This window comes from Mus caroli, unplaced genomic scaffold (genome assembly GCF_978045245.1).
Source record: "Mus caroli unplaced genomic scaffold, Mus_caroli_1 scaffold_7, whole genome shotgun sequence".
NCBI classification, from domain to species: Eukaryota; Metazoa; Chordata; class Mammalia; order Rodentia; family Muridae; genus Mus; species Mus caroli.
The window spans coordinates 56,744,721-56,769,870 of NW_028227262.1; the positions used below are offsets into that span (position 1 = coordinate 56,744,721).

At 51.3% G+C, this 25,150-nt stretch overlaps 1 protein-coding gene and 1 long non-coding RNA gene across 2 annotated transcripts in view; one reads left to right on the forward strand and one right to left on the reverse strand.

Moving 5' to 3' along the window:
- Positions 1-25,150, reverse strand: part of Fgd5 (FYVE, RhoGEF and PH domain containing 5) — a 97,668-nt gene that overhangs the window by 43,999 nt on the left and 28,519 nt on the right. Inside the window, exon 3 of the mRNA XM_085840282.1 lies at positions 6,749-6,878. Coding sequence (XP_085696408.1) covers positions 6,749-6,878 — 130 coding nt within the window. The remainder of the gene's footprint in view (positions 1-6,748; positions 6,879-25,150) is intronic.
- Positions 1,171-23,762, forward strand: LOC110296296 (uncharacterized). Its single transcript, XR_002378168.3, has 6 exons — positions 1,171-1,279; positions 2,271-2,386; positions 13,138-13,227; positions 20,998-21,041; positions 22,695-22,790; positions 23,497-23,762. It is a non-coding gene; the product is annotated as an uncharacterized LOC110296296 (long non-coding RNA).

The window sequence follows — 25,150 nt, forward strand, 5'->3', positions numbered from 1 at the left end:
CCTCTGTATTAGCTCCTACCTCCAAGCTCCTGCCTTGATTTCTTGCCCCAACTTCCCTGGACGATAGACTGTAAGCTGTAAGCTGAAATAAACTCTTTGCTCCCCAAGTTGCTTTTGGTCAGTGTTTTTTTCACAGCAATAGAAACCTTAACTTCATGTAACCATGACCAATTCTCTAACGAGGACAGCTCCCCCACCCCAACCTCTGCTCCTATACCACCTGCATACCCCAACCCAAGCCTCAAATACCTCTCTAGATATGCATGGCTCACACACAGCACCAAGGCTGCCCGGCCTCACAGACAGCCATTGTTGGACTGGGAGACACATCACACAGACAAGTTGGTAAGATGGGCATGCCAAGCTAGGAACCCCTGAGGTTGGGAACCACATTAGCATCTTCATTGGCATCTCACAGAGCTGAGGGTGCTGCTGAGGCTGACCTTCAGAGACATCATGTCAGGCATCATGGCATTGTGCCATCTGACTGGGGCCTGGGGTGGGGTCTGGGATGCTGATTGTCTAACAGGCACTGAGGAGCTGTGGTTGTTTCCTTGCACACTGGGTACCCAGCAGACCACTGCATAACACCAGGAAGGAGGGAATAATAGGGACTGTGAGGACTGTGACCTGAGACCCAATCAAACAGCTGGGGCCCCTAGGTAGGGGACTCTCAGTATCCTCCTGTCCAGCTCCCTGCCCTGTCTGCCTCTAAACTCAACACTGATATGTGATACCCAGGCACCTTAGGTACCTCTGGACCCAATGAGTCCTCCTGGGACTCCACATTGCCTCAGAATGTCCCTGTTGCAATAGCATGGACCACAGCCATTGCAGGTTCCTGGGAGCCAAGAGACCCAGCCTTGGCAACACCACTGTATGGAGGGAGTTTTCTGGTGTCTTCCCTCTATTAACCTGCCATGTGCAGAGGTGTGCCTTCATCAAGTGCAGGGATACAAGCGAATATATTCAGTTACTCATCTGTTTATCCATAGATAACAACTGCTTTTTTTATGCACCAGGCCTCCTGAGGCTGCTCTAACAGGCAAAAGCCACTCCCACAAGTGGGCAGAGATACAAGGACACAATTCTGGGTTCAGGAAATGGGCAGGAATGCTGTAGCAAGAACAGCAGGAAGTGACGTTCGTCACAGAGGGTAGAGAGTGGAGGAAACGGCAAGTGCAAAGGTCCTGCCTGGGGTGGCTTCAGGACAGGCAGCACTCAGTTCTGCAGCCTCACTGTGCCTGGGCAAAGGCCGGGAACTGCTTGACTTTATTTGGTATGTGGCTGAGACAAAGTGATAAGATGTGACACGGCAGGGATCAGCCTTCACCATTCACATTAGAAGCACTGAAGTGAGAGAGAGAGAGAGAGAGAGAGAGAGAGAGAGAGAGAGAGAGAGAGTGAGTGCTGGTGAGCTCACTTTAGGATCCGGTGTGTCTCAGAATCTATGGGTCTAGAAGGTTGCAGCTGTGAAGCTAAGGATGCGGGATGCAATAAGGAACTGAGAAGGGGCCAGGACTTGGGAAATGCCCCATATACAGAGAGGACAACATGGGACAGCTGGAGAGATGAAAGGGGAAGACACAGTGATAGTGCCAGTGAAGTCTACGGAGGAGGACTTCCCAGGACCGTGCCCCCCAGGGCTCAGGCTGGCACTGAGCATGGGGGTTGTGTGGACATGGAGACAAGGCTTGGATCAGGGAGGAGGTGAGGCTGATGTGGAGGCCAAGGAGACTGGCACATGTGAGGGCTTTAGGAAGACCGTGGGCATCTCCTTCCCTAGTACCTTGTATCTCTGGACAGCTCTCCTCCCTTAGAGGTCTTGGCATGTGTAGAGTTCTGATGTCCCTTCCTCAGGAAGGCAACTGGAACCTTCTGTGCCATAGGTGGGAATGTAAGAAGGCGCATGCGCGCGTGCACACACACACACACACACACACACACACACACTGTATGAAAAGTAAAAAAAGAATCATTGCACAGTGGAGCAGCCCAACTTCTGGATACAGACTTGGTGATACCACCATTGTGAGGGACAGCCTCACTGTTCACAGTGGGGTCACAATTGAGTCAGAAGGCAGAAGCCACCCAGTGTACAGATGAAAGCTGAGACAACAGAGTGTCATTAAGGGACTCCTGAGGTGAGCCAGCAGAGTAGTCCCAAGAGGCAATGCCACCCACTCCTCACACCCACAGAGACAGAAAGCTATGGAGTGTGCACCAGGGGCTGGAGAAGGGGTGTCTAACGAAGATGCAACATCTGTTAGGAATGGTGGAGAAGTTCTGCAAATGGATGGTGGAGGACGCTATGCAAACCTGGTGTGCTTCATGCCACTGAACTGTACATGCTTAGAAGACCAAGCCCAGGAGATGCAGCACAGAGGTAAGGACTTGCCCAGCACATGCAAGGCCCTGAATTTAGTCCCCAGCACCACGCATGTAAGCTAATGCGATGAAAGCCATGTGTTGTGCATTGTATCATAACAGAAATTGAAATTGAAAAAAAAATCCATCCAACTTCTCCCTCCTCCCCAAGATCCCCAAATCTCTATCCAGGAGCCCCTGTTCTGGGACGGTGGCTTGCTTGCCTCATGTCTTACAGAACTAAGTGGCACATGGTCCAGCTGGTACCCAGCAAGTACAGAGTGCTCATCAAACATGCTGGGGTGGAGGAACATGGGTGAGGGTGCAAAGAAGGGGCAAATGGGGCAATATGCAGGAGTAAGTCTCCAGCGGGTACACGCTGAGCTCCAGGTCTGTGTGAGGACTTATGGGAACTACTGGGGTTCAACTGGCCACGAACTTGGGGAAGGGGTGAAGGTGGTATCGCCGCAAGTGGAAGGACTGCAGCCAAGGTCAGCCTGGCAGAGGTTGTGGTTGTGGGACTAGCCTTAGGAGACCTTTCTGCTGGCAGGCTATGGCTGGGAAGGGCCTGGCACTTAGGGAAGTATGGCTAGGTGCAGCCTGTGGGTAGGAGGTGCAGGGAGGAGGCATGAGGAGGGGCCGGCTCCTGGCTGGACACTGGTCTCCCGGGAGCTGATATTTTGCCCGAAAAGTCCCCGTTAGCCTGCAAAGCGCATTCATTGTTGGGCAGGCGGGGCGCACCAGTCTGTGGCCTCTGAACGCCTTTTACAGCAGAGCTATTTTTCCATTCTCCTCTCATTCTTCCTCTCTCCTCCTTTCCTTTAACCTACACCCTCTGTGTGTCTGAGTAAAAGAGGGTGAGACCAGACACGGGGGTGGGCCAGCTGGACTTGGCTTCCTTCCTGTTCCTGCCCCCCCCCAACATCTGGGAAGGGTGGAGCTCGCCACTGTACCCCAAAACCTCCCTCCTGGGCCTCCCCAGGAGCTCCTACTAAACGTTCACTTCTCTTCAGAGGTGGTCAGGGCTGGGAAGCCTGCTCCTGTCTTGCCTCCTACATGAGGCTACACAGGCATGGAAATGGGGTCTCTGCCTGTGGAGTCAGAAGATTCTCTGACCTAGGGGAGCACAGAGGACAGGGAACAAAAAAGCCCTCCTTGGACTTCCCACCCCACCAGCACTGTGAGGGAGTGGGAGGATGTCCCACGTGGAGACTTCACTGCCTGTCACCAGCCACAGACCTCGGGCCTTTGGGAATATGAAGCTAGGTCTGAGTGGGCAGCATGGCCTCTGGGAGCAACATGGGAGCACGTGTGGAGGTCAAGCACATTCTTAGCTCCTGAGATTCCATAGAGGTAAGGGGTTTTTGGCTTGTGGTGCTGAGGAAAGAACCTAGGACCTCAAGCACAGGAAGAAAAGCACCCTCTTTCATTGAGTCACACCCCAATCCAGGAAAATTCTGCTCTTGGATATGAGGAGGCAAGAGAGCTAGTCACCACAATGCTGTCCGACGAACAGCAAACACATCGGAGACTATAAATGTCCTCCACAGTGAGGTGGCTAGCACATCTGAATAGTGGAATACTATGCAGTAAGGAAAACGTGGGAAGACCTCGGAGCTACTATAAAGAAACCACAGTGATCTACATCACTGTGGTGGGGGTGGGGGTGGGCATGGGGAACAGTTCCAGAAGAGTGAGTTCTTTGAGAGTGGGGGAAGACCTCAGGGCACCAGCTCCTGTCTGGAGTGATGTTGTGCACAATGCGCAGTGCAAGGGAAATGTAATTTGCTTGTTCAATTGTCTGCCCTTCCTGTGTACACATGTGCTCATATGGGTGTGTGCATTCGAGTACTTGTGTGTGGGAGGCCAAAGGTCAACCCTGAGTACATTCCCTGACCACTCCCACCTTGGTTTTTGGGGCAGAATCTCTCACTGAACCTGAAGCTCGCTGATTTGACTGGGCTGTGAGGCTCGTGAGCTTCAGGAATTAGCCCGTCTCTGCCACAGTGCCGGCGCTCGGATTACAGAAGCATTCCACGGCATGAGAACCAGGGATGGAACAGTGTGACAGGAAATCATCCACTGGGTCATCTCCCCAGTCCAGGAAAACCTCGTTTTAAAGGTGATTTCAATGCTGGTATAGCTTGCAAGCCTCACAGCAGCAAAAGGCTCAGGATGCTCAGATGCGCAGGCTCTGCAGAGGGAAGAGGTCTTCTGCAAGAGCCCAGCCCTTCGGCTCTCAGAATAACAGGACGCTCCTGGCCTGACTTGGCCCAGCCTTGGCTGGCCATTTGCTCTATCTGGTATGACCCCAGCCAGACCATCCAGGGATCACTGGACCTTGGCAACTGTCGCTGTCTTAACTGTCCTGATCCACAGGGTCACACTCCTGACCTCTGACCTCTTGTGTGTTCTAACTGCAGGACAGGCATCTCTCTGAGTCTCTTGGCCCCGCCCCCACCTTGCAGTCGCCGCCATAATTATTCGTTCAAGTTCACAGAAACCAAAGGATGTAGCAGTTAAGAAGTTGTCTGCTACTTTGCTGGCAAGAGGCTGGGTTTGAACCAACTTTTGGTTGCAAGTTACCCTGCTTCTGACCTCTGAGTGCACATGGATGCCCAGGGCCTTAGGATCTCACTGCTCCACTGTGTCTCTGTCCCTGCTGTAGCCTCTGGCCACACTCTCACATCTGTCTTGTTGGACCCTCCCGTGACCAACACCTCTCATTTTAGAGATTGGGAAGCTGATGGGCCAAGGAGGAGGAGCAGCACAGAGCCTGCCACTGGTGGCAGCCACCAGTTCCAAATCCCTGCCTTTGGTCTCCTGCTTCCAGATCCCACAACACCAGAGATGCTCGGGAGAGCCAAAAGCCTCTCTAATAGGTACCAGCAATGTGGGGTTCTCCTTCCTTCCAGCAAGGAGTCGGGGTTCTTTTAGAGAGAAGAAAGTGTGGAGGGAGAAAAACAAATATAAACCAGCCAGACCCATTCAAGCCCCCAAGCCCTTCAACTGCCAGCAGGGTGACCCTGGGCCAGTGGCTTGCTCACTCAGCCTGTGTCTTCAACTGTAAAGAGGAGGGAGTTGGTAATGTTGGTTATGAATCTCTGGGGCTGCACTGCAGCTCAGCAGCAAAAGGAAGAGGTAGAGGCAGGGCAGAGGCAGGAGGAGAGCCAGGAAGGACAGGAGAGCAGTGGGGGTTGTTGAGAGCCAGGGTGACGGAGGGAAAAACCGGACAGCCCAAGCAAAAACAGCAGAGCAGGGAGTAGGGCAGGAGGAGGAAGAGCGGGAGCAGGAGGAGGCAGGGCAGGGGCAGGAAGAGGCAGGGCAGTGGCAGGAGGAGGCAGGACAGGGGCAGAAGGATACAGGGTAGGGGCAGGAGGAGGCAGGACAGGGGCAGAAAGACACAGGGTAGGGGCAGGAGGAGGCAGGGCAGGGACAGGTGGAGGCAGGGCAGGGACAGACGGACACAGGGTTGGGACAGAAGGACACAGGGTAGGGGCAGGGTAGGGGCAGAAGGAGGTATGAGAGAAGCAGGAGGAGGCAGGGCAGAGCAGGGCAGGGCAGGAGTAGGCAGGGTGTGGCAGTAAAACACTATAGATAGACTCCTTCTTGGGACTCCTACACAGTTTGGTTGATCACTTTGGAGAAATAGTGTTCAGAGACCCAAGTGTATTTTTAAAAGAAGCCAAAGTCTGGCTACAAAACAAAAGACAGTTCTCTTCCCAGAAGCTTGGTGAGAGCCAGGTCCCAGCCCAACTTCCACAGTCACCACCTTCTCTGGCCACTGGCTGAGACTGAACTGCATTCGGAGGGGACATGAGGAGAAAGAAGAGCAGACTCGGGGAGGGCTTCTGGGGAAGATGGCCAGATAACGGCCATATTTCCTGCAGATGTCCAAGGTGGAACATCTCCTGGGGGGCATGGGAAGACTGAAGATGGGTAGTGAGGGGCAATCGGCACCCCACGGAAGGTTATACTGCACTGATGTGCCATGCCATGAACAGATTCTGTCTTCACCAGGATAACAGCCACTCTGCGCCCCTTCTAAACAGCTTTCCCTCATCTCCTGCCACAGCCTGCTGAGTCTCCTGATTCCCACCTTACAGATGACTGAGGCCTAAACACACTAGACTCTGGATTCATCTTGTCGCAAAGCATGCAGCTCCATGCCGTATTGCCCACGAAGACTTTGGAAAGTCCCAAACTTCTTCCAACAGGAAGTGTCTCCAACCATACTTCTGAGAGCCTCCCTCAGCCACTGCCCAGTCAGTGACTGAGGAGTGGCTGCAGTAAGGGGCAGGGTGTGGTCTTTCCTGTTCTCTCCACCTCCACATCTCTGCCTCCAGATCCTTCCCCAGTCCCTCACCTGGGGGTGCCCTACCTTGTGTGAGAGGCTGGGGTCTCTTGAAGCACTGTCCTCCTCCTCTGAGCTTCCTTGTTCTTCGTCTGATGTGAGGTCCTCTCTGGGAGCCGCTGAGATGGGACAGACCTTGTAGGGCTCAGTGTAGGCGCTAGGCAGAACAGGAGAGAGGATTAGAGTTGCTTGTCTGGCTCATGTCACAAGCCCCCAATGGACACGGGAGGGTACCCAGCACACCCTCCCCACCCTGGCTACAGCAACTCCCTTTTGGTTTATCAGACAAGTCCGGCTCCCCGTGGTCCTGGTACCTTTACACATGCTGCTTAAGACAACCCACGTCCCTGTCAGATCCAGGCAGGCTAAGACACTGAGGGAAGACCAAAACAATTTAGCCTAAGGTCAACAAAGAGGCTTCTTCCCAAAAGGTCAGACCTTCTCATTCCAAAATGTTAGATGTAGGTTTCTTCTTTTGAACTATGAGAGCAGATAGCGTTTCTTGCCACAAGCTTCCTGCTAAGGTGTAGAAGAGAAGACCCCAGACCAGGTCTGTTGTATGCTGGAGCCTCTCTGTATCTGCCCTTCTGTCTGTTGTAGCACTGTGAGAGTCTGCAGTGTAAGAAAGCATGTCCAACAATGTGGCTGAGCCCTTCTGCCTTTTAGAGTCACCTGTAACCATTTGTCTTTATCCCGCAAGCAGGTAAGAGGAAGTCTGGACCACTCCCTCTTAGAGGTGGCCATGGTTTGCCCTGTAGGACGCTGTTAGGCATACACAGGGCCACTAGTCATCAATAGTGAGGGCAGAAGTGGTCACCTGAGCTTCTGGACCCTCAGCAAGGAGCACAGGACAAGGCGAGGCCTTTTGTAGAACAAACCGGAGAAGAGGGAAAAGCTCCCAGCCAGCTTTGCGGGCATCAAGCTCCTCCCACGTCCACTCCTCCATAAGCTCCCCGAGTCCACTGGTGCCTCCATCACAGCATCCGTAGGACAGACCACCTCCTGCCTCAATGTCTGTGATATCTGATTCCATTCTCACAGTCCACCTGTCTGTTTTCCATGCACTGATGAGACCTTGAAATTCACTTTGGTCATTTGGCTCTTTTGCTAAAAACTCTTCGTGAGCATTCTGACATTGTCTAGACTGAATCCCATGCTCAGCCTGTCCCCCATGATCATGCTGATTAAGACAGTAGTGGACAGATCTGGGGAAGGGGGTCTGGGGCAGTGGGTACAGTGCCTGTCATGCAAGCACAAAGACCTAAGCTCAGATTCCCAGCACCCAGGTAAAAGTGGAGCACAGAGGTATGTGCCTATAACCCCAACACTGGAAAGATGGGGTGGCGGCAAAGACAGGTAACCTTGGAGCTCACTGACCAGCTAGCCTGGTCAAGTGGACAAGTTTTATGCCTAGTCAAAGAACCAGTGTTGAACAAGAACTAAGGTAGAGAGAAAAGGGGGAAAACCCAGGGCCAAGAAGGTGACATATATCTTTAATTATAGCACTCAGGAGGCAGAGGCAGGTGAATCTTTGAGATGAAGACCATCTGGGTCCACATAGAAAGTTTCAGGTCAGATAGGGCTACACAGTGAGACCTTATGTGAAAAAATGAGAGGAAGAATCCCTTGCTGAGTTCAGGCCTACACACATGCACACACACACACACACACACACACACACACACACACACACACACGAGCACATGCCCACAGGAACATGGTAGCACATGAGAAGGGATATGGAGTGCCCCAACACCTGCCAACTTGCTGTTTCTTAACTGCTTTTCTATTTCATCTGTAAGATGGGTGGGAAGTGGTGCAGGGGTCCAGGCTGCTCTGAGGACTGATGAAGAAGCCACACAAAGGCCCTCAGAAGGGTGGCGAGAGCACTCACTGGATGTTAGAATGCTGTCCCCACAGCCTGGCAGCAGCAGACTGAGGCGTTGATCAGCCTAGCCCGCAGGAATAAGGAAACCACTGCAGGCCCAGCCTCACACTGGCCGGCACCTCATCTGCTCTCTGGTGGCTCAGAAGCAATAAAAATGGTCCTATCTCTATAGTAACTCGATGCTGGGAAAAACAGTGTGAGGGTCAGGTGGCCAGGGCTAGAACCCACACAATCAGGGAGAGGGCGCTCTCCATGAGACCTTAGGTGAGTCACTCAGGGTGATGAGCAGCCTCGGCTGTCTGCTGGATTGGGCTTGGAAGTGCCAAAGAAACTCACAGTACACACTGCTGCTTGTGTCTGAAGCCTTCCAGAGAGCATCAGGGAAGGACTAGAACCACTGTGAACGTGGGCAGCACCATCCCAGCGGCTGAAGGCCTTGGGGGACAAACAGGGAGGATGCGGCCAGCCTAGGGAATTCTCTGTCTCTGCTTCATGGACGTCACAAGCTAGCTGTTCCTCCCCTCCATAACAGGCTGAAACCATCTGAAGCCAGGAACTACAGCCAACAGTTTCTCCCTTGAGGTGTTTCTCTCTGGTGTCTTGTCACAGCAGTGCAAAGCTGACCAATACTCACAACTTGTTTCTAGTCTATCAAGCTGGGGCCGGTGGGCCTTGTGGGATCACGGGAAAGCGTGAGGGTAGAGATGGCTGCTTTCTACATGAAAGGGGTCCTTCCTTCCTAGAGGAAGGGTCACCTTTAACTTCCATTCCAGGTTTAAAGAAAGCATGACACGCTGCCCAGAGCCTGTTACCTTAACTGACCCGATAAATGAGCCCAGGCCTTGCCAGCAGCCTGGAGTTGTAAAAAGCCACGTCTCCTCTGTGACGGGGTCTTCTGCTGTCCAACTCTGACCGTTAGCTTCCTTCTCTAATGACACAGTCTAAAGGGCCTCATAACTTATCAGAGAGTATTCCCTCTTGGGAACTGCTAGCAAGCTTGAGCCTGCAGTCCACCCCAGCTGGAGCAGGACACGTGGGACTGAGGCCAGAATGTGCACCTCTTCTGGCCAGCCTATCAGGGAGGGGAGGGGGCTGAGGTGGAACACTGTGCAAGCTGGAAAAATTGAGATGGCAGCAAGCTAGCAGATGTGATGATGACGACTAGAGCAACAGCTGGAAGAGCCTAGGAGAGGGCAGAACGGAGGGTGGGGGACAAAGCTGGGATTTCCAAACACTTGGCCTTTACTTCTGACTCTGGGCCTCCCCAGCCCAAAGCATTTTCCCTGAATGGGACAAAGCACAGAGAAAATATGTCGAGGTGGAAAGAGACTTAAAGATGGGCTCACCATCAAGCCAGGGCATGAGCAACTCTGGGGGCAGGCACACTGGACCTCAGTTTCAACATCTGTAAAATGGGGATGGGAAATGGACAGAACAAGCTGGGTCAAAGACCCCTGGGCTGAGGCCAGCCTGCAGGCATCCCAAGGCCCAGCCAGCCTGCCGCCATCTCTCATCTGCAAGAACTCTGCTTCGTTCCTCCTGGGAAGAACGCCCCTCCATGCCTGGGGTCAGCCAAGGGGTAGATAGACTTGTAATGTTTCCCAGAAAAGGCTCCAAGGAGAGGCTTTTTAGAGAACTGGATTTCCATTTCCCGATAAGTAAAACCAAGCCATCTTACTCCCTAACCTGTGATGTCTCCTCCAACACAGCCCCGGGGGTGGGAGGGATTGTTTCTCACTTAGGACAGCTTTTCTGAGATGTGACTCATGGACCATGAATATTCCCCTGCACCAAGCACGACTCAGTGCTTTTTAGTGCTCTCAGAGGGCTACTCACCTGCCACCATGTCTAATGAGGTGAAACCTTTATCACCTCCATGTCCTTTAACTGTGTGCAAGAGGTCCTGGCAACCTCTAGCCTACTTCCTCTGGTCTAAACCTCATGTCAGCAGGTGTCACCGAATGAGGACTTTCTCTGTAGCATCTCTCTCTCAGTCAGGCTTGCTGAGGATTCACTGATGCCATAGCGGGCATCGACCCTTCATTTCTTTGCATGACTAAGTAATATTCCATTGAGCAGACAGACCGCCATCTGGCCCATCTCTGGGTTGTGCTGGTGTCACTAAGGCTTCTGGGAGTGCTGGAGTACCAGTTCTTAAGCAGCTTCTCGTGAAAGTGTGGGACTACAAGGCCCATGATCTCTCTGTGTTGTGAGTTTTAGGGACTACAGACCACCCTTCTCATGGTTTTACCTCCCTTCCAGCTCTGCACACGTGTCCAGGTTCCTCCCCATCCTGGCAAAGACTTGTCGTAACTGGTCTTTTATTTTAATGGGTATTTCCAAGAATTTTCTGATCCTTGGTCTTTCAGCTTAGCCTTCTTTTAAATCCTGTCGATTCTTCTGGCCAAAGGGGTGGTGGTGGTGGGAAACAATCATTACTGTGGCCTTTAAGGATTATTTTTAGATAACACACGAGGTTTGAAGTCTAGTGACATAAAACCTTTTAAAGACATGCAGAACTCATAAAGTGGTAGACTAATATAAAGAGGTGACATTCTAGAACTATCCACAGGGCAGAGCTGTGAGCCTGCTGTTCTAGTGATGTCTTGGGCTTCAGCCCAGGCAAACAGCAGACTCTGCTCCCATCAGGTGAATGTCCCCAGAGACCCCAAGCTTCCTAGGTTGGTGCTCTTAGGAGGTGTAGGACCTTTAAAAGGAGAGGCCTGGTGGAATGAAGTTACACTAATGTTCTCTTGAAGGGGACAATGGGACTCTGGCACTCCCCTCCCCTCCCCCTTTCCCTCCATCTCCGGCAGCTTGGCTTAGCCATATGCTCCCATCATGATGCTGCACCACAGGTCTAGCTCAATGGGGCCAACTGATGATGGACTGAAAGCTCCAAAGTGGTGAGCTAAAAAAAGCCTTTTTCTATGCAAGAGATGCATGCAGGCATTTTGTCACAGTGATGAAAGCTGGTGAATACATTCAGGTCAGGGTACTGGTGTAGGCAATAGATGGGGGTTCCATTGCCGATCCTTACAGGCAACTACACTGTTGGTACCTGGGCCTGGCCTAGAGAAGTGGGCTGGCTCAGTGGGAAACAGCAATTTACCCACAGAGATGTGCTCATCCACAGTGCTCTCAGAGGCTGAGCAATACCCGCTAAGGCCGGTCCTGCAGAGGTGAGAACCTCTTGGAGCAGACTCTGATCCTGGTCCCCAGGGGGACTGGATGCCCAGTGTGGAGGTACATGCTACAGAACCTGTTTGCCGCTTGTACAACCACTCTGGAAATCAGTCTGGCGGTTCCTTAGAAAATTGGACATAGTACTACCGGAGGATCCAGCAATACCTCTCCTGGGCATATATCCAGAAGATGTCCCAACCGGTAAGAAGGACACATGCTCCACTATGTTCATAGCAGCCTTATTTATAATAGCCAGAAGCTGGAAAGAACCCAGATGCCCCTCAACAGAGGAATGGATACAGAAAATGTGGTACATTTACACAATGTACAAAAATTACTCAGCTATTAAAAAGAATGAATTTATGAAATTCCTAGGCAAATGGATGGACCTGGAGGGCATCATCCTGAGTGAGGTAACCCAATCACAAAGGAACTCACACAATATGTACTCACTGAGAAGTGGATATTAGCCCAGAAACTTAGGATACCCAAGATAGAAGATACAATTTGCTAAACGCATGAAACTCAAGAAGAATGAAGACCAAAGTGTGGACATTGTGCCCCTTCTTAGAATTGGGAACAAAACACCCATGGAAGGAGTTACAGAGACAACGTTTGGAGCTGTGACGAAAGGATGGACCATCTAGAGACTGCCATATCCAGGGATCCACCCCATAATCAGCTTCCAAACGCTGACACCATTGCATACACTAGCAAGATTGTGCTGAAAGGACCCTGATATAGCTGTCTCATGTGAGACTATGCCGGGGCCTAGCAAACACAGAAATGGATGCTCACAGTCAGCTATTGGATGGATCACAGGGCTCCCAATGGAGGAGCTAGAGAAAGTACCCAAGGAGCTAAAGGGATCTGCAACCCTATAGGTGGAACAACATTATGAACTAACCAGTACCCTGGAGCTCTTGACTCTAGCTGCATATGTATCAAAAGATGGCCTAGTCGGCCATCACTAGAAAGAGAGGCCCATTGGACACACAAACTTTATATGCCCCAGTACAGGAGAACACCAGGGCCAAAAAATTGGGAATGGGTGGGTAGGGAAGTACGGGGGAGGGTATGGGGGACTTTTGGGATAGCATTGGAAATGTAACTGAGGAAAATACGTAATAAAAAATGTTAAAAATGAAAAAAAAATCTGTTTGCCTAAGACCAGACCTGACTCTGCCACTTAGCACTCCAATGACCAGGAAAGATACTTAGCCTGCCTCCCTGCCTCAGTGTCCTAGTCCGTAAAGTGCGGTTCATGTGAGTATTGACAGCAGGGATATGTAGGCGCAGATGGTTCAGAGAAATATCTGGTGAATTTATTTTTCTGCTTCAGTGTGACCAGAAGACCAGGGTGAACCGTGAGACAGACAGAGCTCTTAGCACCGACAGACTGGCTACTAGCCTTTCTTCTGCCACCAGCTCGGTAGGTGACATCCTGTGGGCTCCTTACCCTCTCTGGGTCTTGGTTCCCTCAAATGTAAGATGATAAGCCATTTTTCATATTGTGTTCTGTTATATTCTTCTTCCATAGTTGCATATGTTTCTGTAACAGTCACCAGCTCCAAGGGAGAAGCCAGGGGTGTGTGGTGTCTATGTCTCCCAGGGCAGGTTCCCAGCAAACTTGTATTTGGTGACTGTTCTCTTCCAGTTAACTGGCCTGACTCCTCCAGCCCCCCAGGCACAACCCCGCTGACTGCACATACAGTACAGAGCTAGGCACGCTCTGGGAGGTGCTTGTGAGCTGGGCATTATCCCAGTGGGTCCCATCACTTCTGCCATGGCTCAGATGGAGTGATGCTGTTCTGCTAAGAGAGCACTATAGCCCACTACACCTCCACGGGTGAACTGCTGCTTTCTCACTGAACCTACCCTCCTATCTAGAGTTCAAGCACAGAGGCAGGGGAACACCTGGAATGGATTTGTCTCCCTAGGTCCCAAGAGTGCTCAGACTGGAAGCTGGGAGGTCCTGCTGTCCTTTTCAACTTTCCCTACTGGCCTGGCCCAGAGCAGGAGGAAATACGAACACACTGGTCTATCATTCTAGAATAACCCAACCACAAAGACACAGGAAGGGTGTGAGTGATTCCTCTAGCTCTGGCAGCTGGGGAGGATATCGTGGCCTGCGACGGCTGCAGGGCACTGCATAGCCCATCTGAAGCCTCCAGGAGCCAGGAGAAGGGTGGCTGCTGGTCACTGTGGAGCCAATCCCTCCCCCACAGCATAGCGGGTCAATAAAGCAAACTGCAACCTGGGAGAGGAAGAAACTGCATTCTGAGCCCTCCCAGGTGCCCAGTGACCTGTGCCAGGCAGCCGTGATGAAATCTTTACATAAAAATAAACAAGCACAGCACCTCAGCATGTACATATGCTCTTATCTTTAATAAATAGTATAATGAGATACATATACATTAAAGAATTTTTAAAATTAATTCCTTTATGATTTATCATTGGTACTTGATTTGCACATATTTAAATACAGCTATACAGCTAGAGCTGTATAAAGGCATTTCAGGCGAAAAAGAGTCATGAGAGGTGAGCGGATCTCGAGAGGGGGGAGGGGGTGTGGGCACAGAGACATCCTTAGGAGTCCTCCTCTCTCTCTCAGGGTCCTCCCCTTGCTCCTCCCTCTCAGGGTCCTCCCCTTGCTCCTCCCTCTCAGGGTCCTCCCCTTGCTCCTCCCTCTCAGGGTCCTCCCCTTGCTCCTCCCTCTCAGGGTCCTCCCCTTGCTCCTCCCTCTCAGGGTCCTCCCCTTGCTCCTCCCTCTCAGGGTCCTCCCCTTGCTCCTCCCTCTCAGGGTCCTCCCCTTGCTCCTCCCTCTCAGGGTCCTCCCCTTGCTCCTCCCTCTCAGGGTCCTCCCCTTGCTCCTCCCTCTCAGGGTCCTCCCCTTGCTCCTCCCTCTCAGGGTCCTCCCCTTGCTCCTCCCTCTCAGGGTCCTCCCCTTGCAGAGGAAGGGTAGGGTCCTCCCCTCTGGCATCTAGCTGCCACTCTCAGCTGGGGAAACTGAGGCTCTGTTCAGGGCAACCACTTGCCCTGGCTGTTCCATGAAAGCCCTGTACTGACCCGTGCCAGTGCCCACCAGGCTACCAGCCTCTCAGACCTAAGCTGGAGCAGAGGACATACATCCAGATCTCTTCCTGTGGCGCATTACTGCCTCTTCTGTCTTGGACAGGACTGATGCCTTGAGCAGGTTGCCCATCCTGCAAGGTATGACAACCCGGGATGTGCCAGGATATACAGCATCCACCAAGCAATTGTCACAAAGAGGGCAGATACCTGGGCATGAGTCTGACACACAGGAACACAAGAGTCACACGTGGCTGGAGCATCGCTGCTGAGCAGGGGCATAGCTCCATCACACTGACTGAACCCCGAATATGTCGCGACTCAGCCAGAGCACTTCTGAAGGCACAGCTTGAATATGTTGAGATTCGGGCCCTGAAGGTTAAGATGACCTCAGCAGGGCACACACTCTCATTCTAAGGCTTTCGTTCTGCCCCTGAGAATGGACCAAACCCTGGGAACTCTGCAGATGAAACTCCTCACACCTACCAGGACCGGTTTGCCACCTCCTCCAGGAAGCCCTCCTTAACCAGATTATCCTGATGAAACTGGAGCGCTACCCAGCTCATGGGGGTAGGCAGTGCAGGACAGCTTACGTTCTTACTTATTTATCCTTTCCTTCACAATGACCCACAATATGGCATAAATTTTAAACCTACCAACCCCCTCCCTGATCTGCCAAGTTCTGCTCCTCTCAGCCAGCCTGAGTTCCATAGCACCCCTCCCACAAAATATTCTTAGATTCCCTCAGCCTTCTTTCCCACAGGGCTCTGAATTCTTGTTAGTGCCTCGTGTTCAAATCCCACGGTCTCCTGTATTCACCAGATGCTCAATGGGCATCTGTGTATGAGGTATCTCACGAACAACACTCAGCTGCTGCCTGTGCTCCTGGACACTCCTGCATGCACAGCCGGGGACGTACAGACAAATAAGCTGAGCCTGGCACTCGTGGCCTGCTGGTAAGCAGACAGCTGCCCAGATTGCTGCCACAGCCTAGGGAAGCACACCCCGGTCCACCTCCCCCAATACCTTGGTCTAGGACTGACTAAGCAGGCAGCATGCCCAGTAGAAGCATAGCTTAGTCACCAGAGAAGGACAATCCTGGGAAAGACAACCTAAAGGCCCAGAGGGAGGGCACCCAGTCTAGATTGTAGCTGGCATGAGATGCTGGAGGAGAAGTGGGGGGCTATTAAAAGACCCCAGAGCCCATGTTTTGGGGGGGGAATCTTTCCTCAGCCTGCTTCTATTCATGAGCATGCTTTTTCTTTTCTTAATATACTGTCTACATCTACCCCATGACTACCTCGAAAGTCACGACTTCTCCATCTCTCTCCTTGGCAGCTTCTGCGATTCCCACAGTACCTGGATTGCGTTTCTCTCCTAACTCTAACAAAATTGTCCACGGGCTTCCTTTTCATATTCTGAAATTATTTTATTAACAAGACTAAGACCCCTAAAAGGAAACCTCTGTTTCCATGGCAACACCATCAGGTTCTAGCACTCTGGCCCTGGAAACCTGGAGAGGAGGCACAGAGGGAACAGGTTGGAGGCTGGCCGAGGTCCAGGTGGGGCACAAAGGGATGTGTGTTTATTAGGGAAGGCAGAGGGGTGTGATGGAGTGTGAGAGACAAAGCTGCCGTAGCTCAGTTCAAGTCTGGCCCCAAACATGGTGCCTGGTTTTTTTCTCTTATTTTTAGAGAGAATATCTTATAGTCCAGGCTAGCCTTAAACTCTCTATGTAGCTGAGGGTGGCTACATAGAAAGTTTGAATTTCTGATTCTTCTGCCTCTGTCTCTCTAGTGCTAGGATTACAGGAATTTGTTACCATGCCCAATCTATGCATTGTTAGGGGTCTAACCCAGGGTTTCCTGCATGCCAGGCAAGCACACCTCTGACCCCAGCCTCATCTCTCTGGCAAAAGGGCACTCAGTACATCCAAGTAGCTTAGGCATTGTGGTGTTTACTCTTAGGCTTTAGCAGTGCCTGTGTGTAACCGCCACCAGGCCTGTTTTAGACTTTTTAGGGTTTATGGGTTTTTTGTTTTGTTTTGTTTTTAAAGTAAGTTTCCACATTCACACCCATCTTAAGGAACTTCTGGGGCATGAAGCCAACCTCACCCCTCAGGTGCTGGGGCTACACAGAGCTGGCCCTGCCTTGCTGCCCTCTAAAACAGGAAAGGAAGGAAGGCAAGGCCCAGTACCAGGGGCACAGATCAGTCCGCTGTTGGGGAGAAAGATGAATGTTCTCTGAGAAACTTGGGTGCTGTCCTTTCAGAAGCGAGAGGCATGGAAGAGGGGTGAGGCTGCTTGTGAAGTGGACTCTGTCCTTCCAGAGTAACAAAAAGCTTCGTCCTTGGGGTGGAAGAGGGACACCCCGCCCTCGAGCACCTCCAGTGCTCAGGGTGGCTGGTTACCCCTCCTCCATCTCCCAGGCCTTGTCCTGCATTTCCTGTAAACACTGACACTTCCTCCCATGAGACTGGCCTGGCAGCCCCTGGGGCCACACCCAGCCGCTTGACAGAACCCAGCACACAATGGCTGGCTGAGGCTCTAGATGGCCACTCCTCATCCCAGGCCTATCCAGGGATCCAGACCAATACTGCCTAACAGCCCATGAGCTCTGGCAGGGGACAGCGACCACTTAGACCACAGGGGAAATAGCCTATATGGGTGTCCAAAGCCTGGACACTACCCTGTTCCTAGGCATGTGATATTGGACAAGCTTTCTCACCTCTGTGGTGGCAGCACGTGCCTGCCTTGCTTACTGTGTCACTGTTTGGAGTTAGTTAGTTGAGAACATGGTGTTTGCTAGAATTCTGAATTTTAAGTGTTAAAGTTCAAGCTCATAGACACCGGTCTCCAGGCCGTCAGCTTCCAGGGACCTATCCATCTGGGGTTGGCTTCTGACTTCAAGGTTCTCTGCTGTAACTTACCCAGTGACCTTGGACAACTACATTTCCCTGCTGTTTCTCCACTTCCTCCTCTCCAAACAGAGCCTGGAGCCCTTGCCCTGCCTGCCATCTTGGGAGCTAATGAGAAGTGAGTAGAGAAGCTGATAGGAAACTCATGTCTTTGTGTTGCTGTGTAGCGATAACCAGAACTCTCAAACCCACCGCCAGCCTCACCTCCCCTGCAGAGCCTGAGATCTCCTGAGTACCTTGTTAAAACAGGGCCACCCAGAGCATCTAGGCTCTAGTCCTGGCTACCACGCACCTGCTTGGTTCACTGCTCCTTATGGCACTGTGGGTTGGACAGAAGCTGACTGCCATGTCACCAATGACATAATATGGATCTGAGATAGTTTACTGAGCCTGGTCCCTTTTGACTTGTCTTAGACCCTAAATAAGGGCTGAATGAACCATCTAAGAATTTCATGGTACTTTGAAGCGTTCAAACACTTTCATACGTCACATTTCTGCTGATTCTCCTGGCTGGAATATACTTCAGGCACCATCACTGCTGACAACAAGAGAGATGAGCCAGAGAGGCCTGTATAAATTATACCAGGACCCAGACCTCTGGCCAGAAGCTGCACCCTGTATTGGGGAACTCCTATTCCCTGCCTGAGCCCTGGTGGATCCTGGACAGCACCCCAGACTACCCTCTGCTGAGGGCATGTTGGGCCATTCTCCCTATACTCCAGAGGAGTCCTGGGGGGCATTCCTGGGGCCTCCAAGGCTGGGCATATGGAAGTAGTTATGAGCTGTGTGGCTAGGTCTGCTTTTTTGGTCAATAATTACTTTGAAATAAGGGTTCTGAGAATTCAGCAACTGTGCCAGCTGGCAACGTCCTTGCCCCACACACCCAGGACAGACCATGACAATACAAGGCTGGTAAAACCACCCATCCCATCGAGAGCATTCTGGCTTGTGATGAAAGAAAGAGCAATGAGCTCAAAACAGATCCCCAGAGCCATGCCTCCCTGAGCCTCGCCGCCTAGGGCCATCTTTCCACCAGATTTGGAAAACCCCAAGCCCCATGTGAAACAGCCTCTTCACTGGGAAGATCATTCTGTGCACCCAAATCCAACTAAGGAAACCAGTTCAGTCCTAGACTCAAGAGAAAGCCGTGTGAACAAGCTCAAAACACAAGTTGGAAGAGCTTCTCTGACCGAAAGGTACCTGAACATGAACAAACAACAGGATGGTGGTCCTGAGTTTCCACCTCGAGCCCTGCCCCATCCTGTACCTCTCTTTTGCCCAACGATAGCCCCTGAGCCCCATGTTCTGATAAACCTCAACTGCAGTTAATAGAACCTCATAGCTTCCTACCAGTCTGCTCACCTCTCCCTAGACTTCCCAGTATGAAGAAACTTCTAGAACCTTTTGGGGTGGAAGAGGAACTGCTGAATAAAACCACGATGACACCACAGCCCTGTGTGTGGAAAGCAAGATCCCTGCAGTGCTGACATACCAGCTGGAGGTGAAACACACAGCCAGCGGAGCCCGGGACCCAGCACCACCTGCTGCAGGACCACCTCCGCTCCATTCAACCCTCTGGAGCAGAGGCTAGAAGGGATGGCAAAGCCAGCAGAGTGCAGCTGGACCAAACCTTGCCTGCCATCCAACCCCTCCACAGGACACAACTATAGGGTCCTTCTGCCTTCAGAGTCTCCCAATGGAAGGGACAAGGGATGGGGTGGGGTATCAGCAGGATTCTGAACAGGGTCTCTGAGAAACCGGAAAGGGATAAAACCAAACCCAAAAGCTCCAGGCCTTTCTGGAAGAAGTGAGGACCACATTCTTGGTATCTATCATGCCCCAGGAAACACTCATGATGAAAAATCTACTGGGGACACTGGTCCTGCTGTCACTTCACACCTGAGGAGGACATCCTTGCTTAGGCTAAGAAGGTTACAAGATGTGGGTCACGGGCTATGGCAACTGGCCAGACCACAGTCCTCAGTCAAGAACTCCAAGAGACAGAGGCCAGCACACATGGAGCCTCGTTGGGAGAATCTGGGTCTCCCTGTCACTCAAGCCCTGCACTGAGCTAGCTCCTCATACACACTGTCAACCTGGCTCCCTGAGAGTCTTCCTCTCATAGATGAGAAAACTCATGTCCAGAGACGGGAAGCTCCCAGCCCCAAATCACACAGCCTGTAAATTATAGGTAAGCCATAAATTCAGCTTGTCTGACAACAGCTTGCACCTTACTATAGGGTCTAGTTGTCCCCATGGGGAACTTACATAAATACAGGAATGTCACTCAATTACTCAGGCTGTTTTTCAATACCCCCAATTGGATCCCAGATTCTCCTGAGTGGGCCTGATTAGTGGGCTGAGTGACATGTCCTTGAATCTAGTTAAAGAAGCTACCTGCAACACGGGGCTTCTCTCTAGAGGTATTAGCAATACTGGGGAGACCTGTTACAAATGCAGACTTCTGAGCCACAGGACAGACCTGGGGAATCAGTGTTCAAGGTGAGGCCTGGTAATTAGTACCTTTGATAAGGGTTCAAAGGCACATTAAGGATTAAGGTCACCTAGTAACTGTTGAAAACAGATGCAGAGATCCCACAGCCAAACATTAAGTAGAGCTCGGGGAGTCCTGTGCAATAGGTGGGAGGGGAGGATTGAAGGAGCCAGAGAGGTCAAGGGCACCACAAAACCCTACAGAATCAATTAACCTGGGCCCATAGGGGCTCATAGAGACTGAACTGCCAAACAGACAGCATGCATGGGACAGACCTACGTCCTCTGCACATACCTAACAGTTGTACAGCTGGGTCTTCACGTGGGGATCCAGACAGCAGGAGCAGGGGCTGTCTCTGACTCTGCTGCCTGCCTTTGGATTCCTTTCCCCTACTGGACTGTCTTGTCTACAACAACAGAAGATGCACTACTAGTTCTACTGCAATTTGATATGTCAAGGTGAATTAATATCCACGGGCACACCCTCCCCTTTTCTGAGGAAAAAAGAAGGACTGGAGGATGAGAAGGAGGAGAGGGAAAAGGGTGGGATTGGGAAAAGAGGAGGGAGGGGAAGCTGCCATTGGAATGTAAAGTATAAAATTAAAAAAAAAATTAAAGAATTAAGGAGTGCTATACCTGAACAGAACAGAAAACTGAGTTCAAATCCCACCCCCTGAACTGTGCAACTTGGGTAACCTACATCTTTTTTCTTGGCCTCAGTTTCTTGGCTTGTCTGGAGGGATTGCTGCGAAGATGGGAAGAAGGTGAGAACGCCCCTTTGCACACGTGTAGGTAGGGACAGACACACTTCTGGGTTCCTATCTCCTCTGTTCATCAGACGGCTACTTTAGGGGAGAGCAGAAGGATCAAGCCTGGCTTCCCAGCAAACAGAGCTGCATGCGTGGTGGATGGTGTTCTGCAGGCCAGACCTGCTGCAGAGCCCTAGGCAGAGGACAGCCTGCAGTGGGTAACTCAGCACCACCCCCAGGAGGTTTCCTCGAGAGGGTATCTTAGGTTTCCGTGCTCACAAGCAAAGAGCACAGTGCAGGGGCTGCCAGGGCTCAGCAGGGCTGATCTGCCAGGGAAACCCCTGTGAATGCACATGGAGGATGTTTTCCAAGCTGTGGGGACCCAGGCACCATGCTGCTGTGCAGACTGCAGCCCAACTTGCTATTTATGGGGCTTCTGCCGTGGCCAAGTTCTGGGATAGGTTTGGCATGAAGACCTTTCCCTTCATCCAGAGCCATAGACTAAAACAAAACGAAAATCAATCAAGTGAGCTGGGAGACCCACGAAGGACGGGCACCAATTTAGACTCTCATTCTTGAAGGAGTTCCAAGTATTCAATTCTCAGGATTTTTAAATTAGGAACATGCAACTTGATTTGATAAATATAACAAATACTTCAAGCGTACATACATAGTGCCCCTGTTTTCTGTATCCCCAGTGGGAAGAAAGCAGAGAAGGCATTGCTGGAGCAATCAGTCCATGGCCTTGCAGATAGAGGGGCCAAGCTCTGACACACACTGTCCTGTCCAGCTATACCCTGCCCCATCTCTGCCTCCAATACAGCATTCAACAGGCAACGCACCTGAGAGTCAAAAGGAAAGAGGACAAATCTCTGTCTGAGGAGTTTATGGTCTGATAGGGAATGCTAGCACAGGAATGTACATACCAACTGCCACAAACCAGGGAGGATGGGCGGGGGGTGGGGGTGGGGGGGCTCGGAAAGGCCCACTGTGCATTTTGGGGGTTGTGGGACACACAGCAAGGGAATCCACACTCTTGGTACAAAGTGTGGTCTAGGGAGACGTTGACATAGATGCTCAGGGTGTGCAAGGGAATGAAACGATCACCACTGATTGGTTCACAGAGACTGAGTAGCAGGTCTGAAGAATGGAGGATTGAGGAAAGCCTTCTGGGTGGCTCTGAAGCACCCTCTCCCAGGAAGCTCTGGGGGAAAGGTAGGTCAGAAAGGGAATGTATGTCCTCACAGGCTTGAGAGACAGCCTGGTACAGCTAACGTCAAAGCCTCTGCCTTCGAGCTTGCTCCTGCCGCTGTGGTGGGACAGGGCCATATCCACATGCTTCTGTCCTGCAGGAGAGCCATTCTAGTCTGTTCCTGACTAGGTGCTGGTTCCTGCCACGGAGCAGGTAGTTAAGGCTGGGGATGCCATCAGGAGGCTAGAGGCCTTCCTACAAGGGTGGACTGGACAGCCTAGCTGGGAATAATGTGAGCTGCTTGGAGGACAACTTGGCTTCTTACTCTCAGGCAGGCACATAGCTGTAGTTCCTCCGGTCCCACAAAGCTGCAGTCCCAGGAGCAGAGACATCACTAAACAAAAGCACACTCACCCTTGCTCTCTCAGCTGAGCACCCTGCTGAGCAGAGGCCTGAAGCAGATATCTGGCTTTTAGGAACATTGATGCTCTTCCAGGGAGGACTGCAGAGAGCATGGCCTGGAGCCTGGCACCCTGGAGGACCAGGCAAGGGACCTCTAACACCCAGGTGTGGTAAGTGGAGGCCCTCAGTCATACTGGCCCAGGGCAGCAACTGCTCTCAGATCTTCTCCCCAACTCGGTTATCCTTTCTAGATGAGTGGGAAGGACAGTCCTAGCTGCGTCCTCTGGTGTAACTTTCCTTCTATCTTTCTGAAATCTTATCTCTAAGAAAGCTCTTAACTAAGCCCACTTATCTCTTTCTTCTATCCTTTCTGTGTCTCTAAATTATGAATTATTCACACGGCCCACCTCTGTTCACCAGTCTCTCATGATTCCACACAAGCCATGGCAAGGCAGGGTTTAACCCAGAAGTCCTGACATCCCTAAGCGCACACCAACCCTGTGGGTACAGAGGCAGCCCGGGAATGGAGAGTGGCCATCTGGCACACAAATGGTAGTGCCTCACAGTGGCAACTCTATGGTCGTCATTGTCTTTTTCTTTTATTTCTTTTTCTTTTGGGAGGGGTTCACAGAGTCTCACTATATAGCTCTGTTTAATCTAGAACTTGCTTTGTAGACTGGGTTGCCTTTGAACACACAGAGACACCACCCCCAACCCCCAGCCTCTACCTCCCCAGTGCTGGGATAAAAGGCGTGCAACACCATTGCCCACCCTGTTTTTCTGCTTATGAATGATCTCAGTGTAGCAAAGTTCCCATCATTGGAGGTCCCATCCGAGCTGGCCCAGGTAATCTCTGGACATTGTTCCTTCTGAAAGGTACCATGTCAACTTGGGTCACCCTCAACCCCGACATCTCACTTGTGGAGACAGGCCAAATCCAGGCCAAGCAGAGGCTCACTTGAATACTCTGAAGAACAGCAGAATCGCATCACTATGAAGACGCAAGCAAGAGGCTGTGAGAGACCCTGGGTGCTAAGCTGAGCTTCACAAAGGGTCACCAAAATACAAGCATGAGTTCTGAGCAGTGTTGTGCTTAGTGTGTGCCTGCGGCTGTGCTGTCTGTGATAACTGTGACACACTGAACTTCTCTTTTTATAAGTAGAAGAAGTCACACTCTTAACAGTCAATGGTTGTCTTAGGGTTTCCACTGCTGAGAAGAGACACCATAACCAAGGCAACTCTTATAAGGGACATTTAATTGGGGCTGGTTTACAGGTTCAGAGGTTCAGCCCATTATCATCACAGCAGAAAACATGGCCGCATCCAGGCAGATGTGGTGCTGTAGGAGCCAAGAGTCCTACATCTTGATATGAAGGCCGTCAGAAGACTGAATCTCACACACTGGGCAGAGCTTCAAAGCTCACCACCACAGTGATGCACTTCCTCCAACAAGGCCACATCTACTCCAACAAGGTCACCCTCTAACAGTGTACATTCCATGAGCCAAGCATATTCAAACCATTACAAGTTATAGAACAGAAAACATACTGACCAGGAGGTTACCACTCCAAGCACCTTGGTCTGGACAGCAGTATGTACTCTTTGCCTCAGCATCGTTTCAGACACAAGAGTGATGTGTCCTGTTAGGACAGTCATTATATAACCAGAGAGAACTTTTCAGTTCCACTAGAATCTTAGAAGCCACCAGGATAAGTGGGGTCAGTTACTAGAAGAATTATGTGGTGTGTCATTGCCATGTACTGTTACTTACTTCTGATTCATCTATAGAGCTCACTGTCACCCATCTCTCCATCCTGCTGCTATGATGAAACTCTCAGATCAAAAACAACCTGGGGAGGAAAGGGCTTATTTTACAGTTCATCACTGAGGGGAGCCAAGGAAGGAACCCAAGACAGGAGCCTAGAGGCAGGAACTGAAGCAGGACCGTAAAGCACAGCTGCATACCGGCTTGCTTCCTGCTTCCTGCTTCTGCTCCTCCTGCTCAGTGTACTTTGTCATACAGCTCAGTGGTCTGGGCCCTCGTCCCTCAATTGGCAATCAATCAAATGTCCCACAGACATGCCCGCAGGCCAATCTGTTGGAGGTGATTTTTCAACATGGTTCCCCCTTACCAGATGGGTCAAGTTGACAAGCAAGTAGACATCATAGTGAGTTCATTCTACAGGTAGACAAGCATCAAGTGAAATAAGTGAAGCCCCTGGATACGTGAAGCAACTATGTCCGCGTTAAATGTCCCATGTATGCTCACACCCTACAAACAGTCTGATTATATCCACATGGTAGGTTTGTTTGCTCTTCATGTTCAGCTCCAAGCATACTTTGTGTGTTAGGTATTGGTGGTGGAACCCAGTGCTTCAAAAATGCTAGGCAAAGCATCTTCCACGGAGCCACTGCAGCCTCAGCCCCTTTAGGGCTTCTTTCCTTTTTTTTTCCCCTTCCCTTCTCCCTCTTGCTCCAGTCCCTCTTGATCTTGGTCCCCCCTTTAGGGCTTCTTATTTGTTTGTTTTCC